The 11,925-nt window shown below is 37.8% G+C and overlaps 1 protein-coding gene across 1 annotated transcript in view; it reads right to left on the bottom strand.

Moving 5' to 3' along the window:
• LRRC7 (leucine rich repeat containing 7) overlaps positions 1 to 11,925 on the bottom strand; it is a 380,912-nt gene that overhangs the window by 170,911 nt on the left and 198,076 nt on the right. The window contains exon 8 of the mRNA XM_006754436.1: positions 178 to 241. Coding sequence (XP_006754499.1) covers positions 178 to 241 — 64 coding nt within the window. The remainder of the gene's footprint in view (positions 1 to 177; positions 242 to 11,925) is intronic.

Below are 11,925 nucleotides of genomic sequence, written 5' to 3'. Positions count from 1 at the left end.
AGGTCTCTGTAGCTTACTATAGAGCCAAACAATTATTTTAATCCCCAGATTTTATTTTGTTTTTATATTTAGCAAATGCAAATGTACACTTGCTGATTTGATACCTGGAGCTACAAGGACAAAGAAAAAAAATCTCCTGGGGTGTATTTATCAAGTTTAGAAAACGCATTCGCTTACCAGCTCACTGAATTCATTATTTCCTAGGTCAAGTCTTTCCAGCTGGGCCAGTTTGTGCATTGACCTGTAACAGAGGGAGAAAAATACCATGGTGAGGCAAAGCATGACACATTACTCCAGAACATCTCACCCACCTCCCTGTTAGATTTCCCTGTTTGTACAGTGCACAGCAACAGGGGTGCTTTCCAGCAAGAATCAAACTGCAAATAACAGTAACCTATGCAAACTGCCACCTGAAAACCTTTAGCAGTTTACCATGTACCCAAATGCCAGTCTAGTTAGAGTGCAGGGTTGGATGCTTTTTTTAAAAATATATTTTATTGATTTTTTACAGAGAGGAAGGGAGAGGGATAGAGAGTTAGAAACATCAATGAGAGAGAAACATCGATCAGCTGCCTCCTGCACACTCCCTACTGGGGCTGTACCCACAACCAAGGTACATGTCCTTGACTGGAATCGAACCTGGGACCCTTGAGTCCGCAGGCCAATGCTCTATCCACTGAGCCAAACCAGTCAGGGCAGGGTTGGCTGCTTTATAAAAACCTGGGAAGCTTGTTAAACATCTATACCAGTAGGAGGTATAGTTTCGAACAACTATATTTTTAAGTCACCACAGGTTTGAGAACCAATGATAGCCCAATTCCTAGCAGAGCATTCTAAAAAGCCACAATATAGACACAATAGCACCATCAATCTTGTCATTTTCTACTTCCCTACATGAGCTTCTGCTATAGACAAACGTTATATTCACTGTCTCCTAAACATATTGGCTTGGATGCTCTGAATAATTGCAGAACCTTGGGCAAGAGATGCTGCCAAAGGTGAGAGATACCTTAGCACATGCTATATGCATCAGCGTTTCTCAAGCCACTCTCAGGTACAACATGCAACAGAAGTAAAGATAGTGTATTTCTGAGTGTCAAATTTTTACTTCTCCACCGACCAGAATCCTGTCCTTATATATGCTGACGACACAGAAATTCTGGAGACATCATTGACTCAAATCTTAGAAATTTTAGTGCCTTCATCTTTAGAATGGATATAGCAATTATCTTACAGGGCTTTTATGAGCATTAAAGGAAATACTAGTGTAATCCAGACACTGTCAGGTACTCCAAAATGCAAATCTGTGTGTACCCTTTATTCACCCAGCAACTGTTATTGAAAGACCATGTACCAGACAATCTTCTGAGGTCTGGGTACAGCAACAAGTAAACGAGACAAAAACTCCTGCCCAAAAGGACTTTATATTGCAGTGGTAGTGGGGGGGGGGGGGAGAAGGATTACAATTAATGTTAAGTAAAATAAAATAATATACTAGAATGTTATAAATGCTATGGAGAAAACTCAAATAGTCAAGGCACACAGTAAGAATTTACATGGAGGATTGCAATTTTTAATAGGGGGGTCAGATAGATATTACTCAAAAGGACAAAATTTGAGCCGAGGCTTAAAAGAAATGAAGGAGCATTCCAGTGCATCAACTCTAAAGCAGGAACATATTACTTGCTTGAAGACATCCCAGGAGCGTAGTGTGGCTGCGGCAGAGTGAGGGAGAGGGAGAGCGAGAGTAAGGAGATGATAATGAGGAGTTAGATAAAAGCGCATCTTAACAGCCCAATAGAGACATTGGCTTTGATTCTGAGTAAGATGGAGGGTCTTTGAAAGGTTTTGATCAAAGGTAGGACTGAAGTGACTTGTTAAAAGATCATAGCCTATTTCAGAAACAGCAGGTTAGTAACAATAGTAAGAAATAATAAAAAAATGAGACAAATAAAATAAGAAATCAGGAATAAAATGTACGAAAGGGCTAGATCATAAGGTCATACATGTCAGGCCAAGGAATTTGAGTTTTAGTTTAAAGGCAATAAAACCTTTAAAATTTAGAGAGCAAAGACTTACCAGACTTGTATTTTATAAAGCTCACTCCAGTAGCTTGGAATGGTGTGGATAATGGTGAGAGGATGTGCTAGCAAAGAGACTAAATAAAAAAATGCCCCTGAAAACCATGTGGTAATGATGATGACCAATTGGATGTGGGAGGTAAAAAAGAGGAAAAATTAAAGATAATTTCTTGATTGAGTAGCAGTTGTGGGAATATTGGAATGGAGTGGATCTAAGGTGGAGATAGGTTGGATGTAGTGAATGCTATTTAAAATACTATAGTGACTTTGAAGTGAATGTGAGAGACCTTTATTAGGGAAAATGTGTGTGTGTGTGTGTGTGTGAAAAAGGGAGGGCAGGTATGAGGGAGGGAAGGAGAGAGTTAGAGAGAGAAAGAGGGAGAGAGAGAGAGAGAGAGAGAGAGAGAGAGCGAGAGAGAGAGAGAGAGAGAGAGAGAGAATAGAGAGAAAAGAGCTCAGATAAAAGTCTTGCCTGGAAATAAATATTTAAAAAATAAGTGGAATATTTCTTGTCTACTCCACCTAAAAATTATATCTCCTTTTTTAAAATACACATACCATTTGCTTCCTTTTCCAGGGTTTATTTGATATTTACCACTTAATTTCTTGAATTATTAGTTTTTTCATGTGTACATGCCTCCTTTCTCCACCAGACCTTAAAATACGCTTTAAGATGCTCAGAGGGACTGCCAGCCATTCAGCAATCCAGCCATCCAGATGTTGTGCAACCTTGTGGGCAACATCTAAGAGAACATCTGCCTCGCCTCCTGCCAAATCTATGCCACTGAATAGATGCATCTAGTGGGAAAAGTGGCTGGGCCACAAGAAGAGAAAATTAGATTTTCTTCTGGGCCTGGAAACATTAAAGAATGGCAAATTCTTGCAAATCTTGTTTCTAGCAACAAGCAAACAATGAGCATCAAGGCCTTGGGAGTCAAGGAGAAGGATCCAGTGGCCAAGTGTGGCCAGTGAGTGAGAAATGAGCACAGGGGTAGCAGAGCCACCTGCATGTGACTTGGCCCTGTGGCCTTAGGCAACAAATATTCTAGTGAGAGCCACCATGACCTGAAGACCAGAGGCCCTTCCACAATTTTCTGGATTCTATAAACTTGGTGGTTCTCACGGTCTCCCGGATATTGTATAAACTTGAGAGCAGATTTTTTTCAACAAATATTCTAGTGAGAGCCACCATGACCTGAAGACCAGAGGCCCTTCCACAATTTTCTGGATTCTATGAACTTGGTGGTTCTCACGGTCTCCTAGGAGGATATTGTATAAACTTGAGAGCAGATTTTTTCCCCCTAGTTCCAGTGATTGATGACCAAGACAAAATTAATTTTATTAAATGAATAAATGAGTTACACCTTGTACTTGGGTATCCTAAAACAAATTGCATTAGTTAAAGGATTTACCTATTTTCATTCATTTTATAGTAAATAAAGAATTATGGCCCAGCCAGTGTGGCTCAGTGGTTGAGTCTTGACCCAAGAACCAGGAGATCACTGTTCGATTCCAGGTCAGGGCACATGGCCGAGTTTGGGGCATGATCCCCAGTAAGGGGCATGCAGGAGACAGCCAGCTGATCAATGATTCTTTCTCATCATTGATGTTTCTATCCCTCTCTCCCTCTCCCTTCCTCTCTGAAATCAATACAAATATATTTAAAAAAAAGAATTATGGAACACATCTAAGCTTATTTGTTAATATATTATCTGGGGCTATCTTGCCTGGCAACAACAGAATTGATATACCATTTAGATCACAGAACCTCTGATGACCAGGTGGCACTCAGGGTTGAACACTATTCTCTAGTGTGGGTCTCTAAGACAATGTAGAAAAAAGTGAGTATTTTTTACATTTCTATTACTGTTGTTCGAGTGTGATTCCTTTTGTGGCAAGATGGGTAACCTCTATGCCACCACTAAGCCTTTTTCTTTTTAGTTTTAGGCTACTGCCTTTGAAAACTGTGCTTCATAAATTCATACCCAGGGAACTACATTTTAAATGTAAATTCTAGCTTCCTACCATCCCTTTTCCATTCTTTTGAATGGGCAACATTTTTTCTTTTTCTTGTTCTAGTATACCAAGAAAGTTTTCTGTCCCATGAGGTGTTCTGAACTATTTCTGAAGCTTAAGTTACTTAAAATATATTTTCTTCTACTTTAATTTTATCTCATTTTATTTTTTATGCTCTTAGTTTCCATCATTGTTTAATTGTTATCACCAAAGTTTTCTTTCATCATTACATTCTCACTTCTGTTTTTGAAGTTATCTGTCCAATATGACTTTATATCTTTAAGATGACTACATTTTTACTTTTGTCTTTGAAGATGTCATTCAATATTATTTCTTATGTTTCACACCCTTCAAATGGACTGTTTTTACCCCAAGATTTTATCCAGTCTGTAACATAGCCTATTGCTTTTCTTGATCATGTGCTAGCTGCTAAACTATAACCATTCTGTCAAATTGTCCAAAAAATGTTCCTTTCAGATGAACATATGAAATACGTTTTTAATTCCCTCAGGATACAAATAAGTAAAGCTTTGCCAGATAAATAAAATAGAACTCATGGCATTTTTATGGTAGTAGTGTCCTTTTCTGAGCATTCATTCACTCAGTTTGTGATTGTTATGGCAGGTACCATGTGGATATTGCTGTTACAAAGATTTCTGGGACTCAGTGTTTCCCAACTGCGGAACTATTGACATTTTGACTGATTACTTCTTTAATAGAGGGTCCTAGTGTGAGCTTTGTAGAATGTTTACCACATCCCACACAGTCTGCACTCTGAAAGACTTATTTTCCAAATGGGAATGACCTTTAAATGAATAGTTACTTCACACGGTGATAAGTGCTGGGATAAAAGTATGTATAGATTGCCATAGGAGCTAAAAAAAAAAAAAAGAACATTTAGCAGTTGAGTAATTATGGGAAACTTCAAGAAGAGGTGACATTTCAGCTGGGTTTTGTAGAACCTTGCTCTATGAATCACACGTATTTGCACACATGAAAAGAAACAATGAAAATAATAAGAGTACAATATTAACATGTGTCCTCAAAGGAAGTAAAATAAAATATTTTGCTCCATAGTAACTCTAAAAATTCCCAATAGACTTTGTTGCAGGAAACCCTGTTGTCCTACCCTCATGGCTGGAAAAGGGAACTTCTGGGGTGTAGTGATTTTGTGCACCATAGGATGGCTAGCAGCATCCAAGGGCTCTACCTACCCGACAGGAGTAGCACCATCCCCAATTTCACAACCAAATATCTCCAGATATTTTCAAATGTGCCCTGGGTTGGGGTAAGGGGGCAAAACCATCTTGAACTGTGATCCATTTTGCTAGAGAAATACTTCAGGCCTTGATCACCTCACTTTACTGGTTAGGAGGAGGTGACCTTTCTATCTCCATTTGTTTACCTCCTTGCTAGGTGGATTCCCATGTGGCCTGTCCTTATGCAATTCAAGCCAGCCTTCTGGAGAGATACACACATTTGACTTTGCAACCTAGGTCCTTACAGCAAGCACATGTGGATCTGGTCCTATCTTTTTGTCCCCACAGAGATCCAGTGGGTGTGATTTCCCTTATAAATGACTGGCCTTGAAGACGTGATAGCCACCATAGGTCAGCGAGCAAATATTAAGACTTGATCACAAATTTGGGCCATGCCCTCAGTCAGTAATGGTGAAAATTTGACCTTTATCTAGCCGAACCTAATATCTTGTTGATTTGTAAGTTTGCCTCGTTATCTACTGGAGAAATTCTAATACAATTGGTTGTATTTAATAAAGTTTACTGACCTATGGTCATGTTATATATGTAAAATGGTAGAAATGCGTAAAATTTGATTGTTACTGTTATCATTGCTATCTGTCCTGTCCATCATGTTCTTTTCCCATAAATATCAGAGTTAATACCTTTTTTCCTCATCTCAGCTCATATTTCCTTTTAAGATAGTCCATCTCCACTATCCAAACTAAAGTCTCCTTTCTGTCTTCACTTTGTATATTTTTAGCCTGTTTCATTTTCTTGTTAACCTTTACCACTGAAAAATATCATATGTTTATATGTTAGCTAACTAATTTCCCCCTGCTAGATTTAAGCACCATGAGGGCAAGTAACTTGCCAATCTTATTCACACAATAAATAGCTTCCCAATCACTGTTTGTTTAATGAAGATATTCATATATGCATACATGAATTATTCTTTACCAGTGAGAAGTCTGAATACTAGAATATTTACAAAGAAACACCACTACATTTCTGTCAGGCATCTACAATTAATTAACAGTTGTCATGGAGATATCCTGATATTTTTCATTTCATTTTGTTCATTAGAGTTTTAATGAAAACTATAATGAATATACATTTGTTCAAGTACTGTGGAATATGCATGATGGATAAAAGTATATAAGTTTGAGGGTCACCAGTTCCTGGATACCTACATCTGCTAACTTTTTGACATTTCCAATAATATGTTTTTTAGAAATTCAAATAATAAAATAAATATTAAGTGAAATGCTTAGGTATGTTTTTCACTTCTCTGAATATCTGAAATATTGCAATAAAACTATGTGTGCAGAGTAGTTAAGGCCATGGAGTCTGGATTCAGACTACCTGGGTTTGAATCCCAGTTCTACCACTCACTAGTTATTTGACTTGGAACAAATTAAAAGATACCTTTGCACCTTAGTTTTCTTATATGTAATTTGGGGATGCTAATAAGAATCCCCACACCACAGGATTATTGTGATGATTAAGATAGTATAGGTAAAGCACACAAATAGTGCTGGACACATGGTAAGTGCTCTATAAGAGTTAACTACTAAAATACTTCCGGAATGCTTCTTTCAAATTTGGAAATAACTTAAGAAATTGTCTAAGTCAGAGTTTCCTAAAGTTCTCCTAAAGAATTATAGGCATTGTTTGAGTTAAAAAAAATTCAAATCGCCAGGACATTTTGGAAAAAAAAAAGAGAGTTAGATTTCTAATTGGCAGGACTTCTCAGATAAAATATACTAATGTCTATTGTGATTCTCTCACAGATGAAAACATTTCAGAGATATTTCCTGTTCATGTGACCAAAAACATTTTTTACTTTCCTGTAGTATATTTCTTAGACTAGGATCACAGTTTGAAAAACTTCTTTTTGAAGATGATGAAATTGAATTCTTGTCCATTCCAGGCCATGAAATCATGTACATACTTGGTCATGGGAACATGGGCCTCGGTGTACTTAGCATCTTCTTCTGAGTATTTAAATTCCATCAGATCCCATTCCTTTGTCTGCTTGGATTCTGAGTGGTTGGAATTTCCTGTCATCTCAGCTCCCAATATTCACTTCAGGCTTTCCTTGCATTTTTGACTTTTTTTGGACATGACACCTTGGCCTGATTTTTACACTCCCTTTAAAGACCATGTTGGGCCTGGCAGAAGGGATGGTTCGATTCCAGGTCAGGGCACATGCCTGATTGCGGGCTTGATCATCAGTGTGAAGGTTTCAGGGGGCAGCTGATCAATGATTCCCTCTCATCATTGATGTTTCTATCTTTCTCTCCCTCTTCTTTCCTCTCTGAAGTCAATGAAAATATATTTTAAAATAAATTAAGACCACATTGGTGTTTGCTCTGGCATTATTCACTGCAGCCTCAGAAAGGAAATGCTCATTTCTTAGGACAGGAGAACCGGTCACTTGCGTGAGGTCACACAGAAAGTTAGTGACAGAGCTGACATGGGATCATCTCCATCTAAATCTGGCCTGATTTGTTTGCTTGACCAGTGATTAAATCTGACTGTTTTTATGAAAAGTATGTGGTCTACAGCTCACTCTAGTCTGAGAGGAGTTAGCGAACTTTTATTGTAAAGGGCCAGATAGGAAGTGTTTCAGGATCTGCTGTCCATATGATCTCTGTCTCAATTCTGCTGTAGCACAAAAGTAGCCACAAATGTTATGTTAACAAATGGGCATGGCTATCTATAATAATAAAAGCGCAATATGCTAATTAGACCAGACATCTTTCCAGACGTCCTTCTGGATGTCTTTCCAGAAGACCTTTCGGATGAAGCCCTGGCGGCAGGGGCTGAGGCAGAGGCAGCTGCCACGGTGGTGGGAGCCGAGCCCCTTGCATTAATTTCATGCAGCGGGCCTCCAGTGTTCCAATAAAGCTTTGTTTACAAAAACAGGGATGCCAGACTTGAACCACAGACATAGTTTCCCAACCTCTGGTCACATCAGTCCTTAAAATTTCACATCAGTCCTTAAAACCCGGATGACTTTATGGGTTTATGTTATAAGACTGACCCCTAAGAATCTTTTAGGTTTTCAAATCCTTGAATACAAATATGACAGATAAATAAAGGACTGAGGATACTTATTATTAGGGAATTGCCAATAATAACCATTTCCATGCTACTTGAAATTCCCACTATTTAGGGTACATGTTACTGGAATTTGGGAACATTTTTTTAACACTGTCATTTGATTGCATTTATGAATATCAGCCCTTACTAGCATGCTATTACTTTCTAGCATCTATCCAATTGAAAATCTGGAAAAAGATTCCAGTTGGAACAATGATGGAAAATAATGCATATCTAGGTTCATCTGTCACTTTAATAAAATTTTACAATCTATGATTTTGTCTTTTTATCAGACTCAGAGGTTTTATGTATTTAAATGTACAATTACCTCTGAAGGCACATAGAGTTGGCAGGACTATTATTTGCCCATAAATTCCCAGTGCAGTAACTTGGGTTTACTGACTCTTGCAGGATCCTACAAATTTTCGGTATGGGCTTGTGCATTATGAGCTCATGCATTCCAGCTTTTAACTTGTCTTTCAAATGTGCTTGAATACTCTCTCTAATTAGTGACGATACATGGCACAAGGATAGGAAAACTCATTTTTGCTGTTATGGTCCAATGCATTTTTCTTATTGAAACTTAGAGAAAGAATATACTATCTTTGCACTTTGTTTAATCTGTGACCTATGTCTAATGGACATTTACATTTTGTAACTTAGACATGCGAATTTTACCATATTATCATGTTCTTCCCTTGTTAATAATCTCTCTGGAGGTGAATCTCATATTATAAATTTTTGAAATAATTTTTTTCTGTATAGCACAGATACCCAAGACTAGAATGCGTAGGTATTGACATTCTTTAAAAATGCAAATGCTAGCATACTTCATGTTGAAAAACCATAAACGTATCATCTTTAGACACCAGGAAATATTAAAAAATTCTTATCCAATGGCAGATAAACATAATTGCTATGATCAGGTACTTTTATATAACAATTTTATTACTGTACCTTAAAACCAATGTCACAGCTATTATTTTTGTGTACTCCCTATCACTTCAATTTTTCTTCTTCCTAAGAACAACAGCGGCAAAAGGCTAACCTGGCTTCCTGGAATCTTCCAGAAGGGCATGTAACCAAACTAAACAGACAGTATTTTGTCAAAAAATATTGGAAAGGCAATTTTTTTTAGACAAGTATGCTAATATTTCTCAATTAAGATGTTACTTTTTTATAGCATTTAATTTATTATAATGAACATTTAGAATATATAATATGTGACATCAAACTATCACAAATATGAGTATTTGCTTTGGAAATGCTTTTTCCTTTCAAAAACTTAACATTTAAAGCTTTAAATTGATTTTTGTGATGTCTTATTGAAAACATTTTCTTTCCTCTAATTACTTATCTTTAAGTTAATTCACAGCATGAAAAGAAGATTCTGTATGAAGAAATAAACTCAAGTAATCTCCCAAGAATATGTCTAGTTCATACAGTAAGGTATACTTGTTCAGAGACATAGATTAAAGTAAAATAAAAAAACCCCCATACAAAACAGAACCTTAAGAACAGCAAATTGAGATCTAAGACAAATTCTGCACTAATTCCTTCTAATGTAAGGTCTTATTAGATTGAGGAGAAGCCTGAATTTTATTCCTCTCCCTCTAGTATTCTTGGGTTTATAATCAGAACCAATCATTCATTCACTCTATACATAAATTTTCCCACTGGCCAAAAATCATTGTGCATTCCCTAAGTCAAGAAAGATATGATTGCACTTGTAAGGTTTTCTGAGTTCTTTGTGGGGGAAAAGGTACCATGCAAACAGGAGCTATGCTAATTATCTCTGTGAGAGCTACATCCCTGAAGCTGATTCTCATAGTTCACAATGCAGCAGAACAATCAAAAGGTTATGAGAAATAATCAGCGATGAAGATGCTCATTTTCACTAGAGTATATTGCAACCTACATTATTTCCTCACGAAGGCATTTTAGAATGGTACTGAAAAAATGCTTAAGCAGAGTTAAGCTTTTTTCAAACTTCCACAGATAGCTGAGCAGGGAACTGCAACAAGAAGTTTCTTTTCAAAGAGACTCCTTTAACACGCAGGTGCACACACACAGGTGTTTCAGGCACATTGTTTCTTCCTGTACATCCTATAAAAACCCATTACTTGTCACATTGAGCTTTCTGAATATTGATTCATGTGCTTCTGTGTAGATTTGGCCTTCAATTGTCAAACCTCTAACTGATGTATATTACTTACACACAACCTGGTGACTAACACATCAGAGAATTTGAACTTTAGAGGATAAAGGCCTTTGAAAATAATCTGCAAGGTAGCCCTGGCTGGCTTCCCAGGCAACTGTTATTTTCCTTCCCTTTCTTCCTTGACAGCAGTACCTGCCCTGCATCCGAAACTGGAAATGCCAGATTGTCAGTAGGTAAACCTTTTTCTGCAGCTGGGACATGAACGTATGACTCAGTTCTGGCGACTAGAACAGGAATAGAAATCTACTGGGGGAGATGCTAGGAAAAATCTTGATTTAAAAGAGGGAGGGAGACATGAGAACTTTTCCCCTGTCCCCCCTTTTTGTTCAGAGTTGGATGAGAATGTGATGTCTGGAGTTGCAGTGGACACTATGCAACCATGAGGTGACAAGTCCAAGGCTGAAAGCTGCATTCTGTGGATAGCAGTAGAGAAAAATAGAAAAAGCCCAGGCTTTTGATAAAATCATTAAGCTCCTGAAACAAACTCTGAAGCCATTAACTTTTAGACTGTTATAGGCAACGATGCACCTACTATTTAAAAAGTCACTTACTGCCCTAACTGGTTTGGCTCAGTGGATAGAGCATCGGCCTGCGGATTAAAAGGTCCCAGGTTCGATTCCGGTCAAGGGCATGTACCTTGGTTGCGGGCACATCCCCAGTAGGGAGCGCGCAGGAGGCAGCTGGTCCACGTTTATCATCGATGTTTCTAACCCTCTATCCCTCTCCCATCCTATAGGGGAGGCTAAGGGACTGTCTTGGGAGGGGGAAAAAAATGGACACACATGTAATCCCCTTTGTAATAAAAAAAAAAAAAGAATCAAACAATGAATGTGTAAATGGGAGGAGCAACAAATTGGTGTTTCTTTTTCTCTTTCTTTCTCAAATCAATCAATCAATACTTTTTTTAAAGGAATCAACCAATGAATGCATAGGTGGGTAGAACAATAGATTGGTCTTCTTTTCTCTCTCCCTTTCCCTCTCCTTCTCCCTCTCCATATTAAAATAAATAAGTACATAAATAAATGGGGTCACTCTATAATGAAAAATCTTCAGCAATCAAAAATATAAATAAAAGGTGGCATATTATATGGTTGAGGTGAATAACAACCATATATATAATCCTCAGTGCGCACTGTGTGTTGATAATAGAATGAAAACTTGTGTGTGCACCAAGCACGTGCGCACGTGCGCGCAGGAATGGTGCACTTCTTGCGAAGGCATTCTCAAAGTCCCATCTCAAAATAGATTATTTCTGTCCTGT

Source organism: Myotis davidii, unplaced genomic scaffold, assembly GCF_000327345.1.
Source record: "Myotis davidii unplaced genomic scaffold, ASM32734v1 scaffold1193, whole genome shotgun sequence".
NCBI lineage: Eukaryota > Metazoa > Chordata > Mammalia > Chiroptera > Vespertilionidae > Myotis > Myotis davidii.
This window is presented reverse-complemented; position numbering and strand designations above follow the sequence as displayed.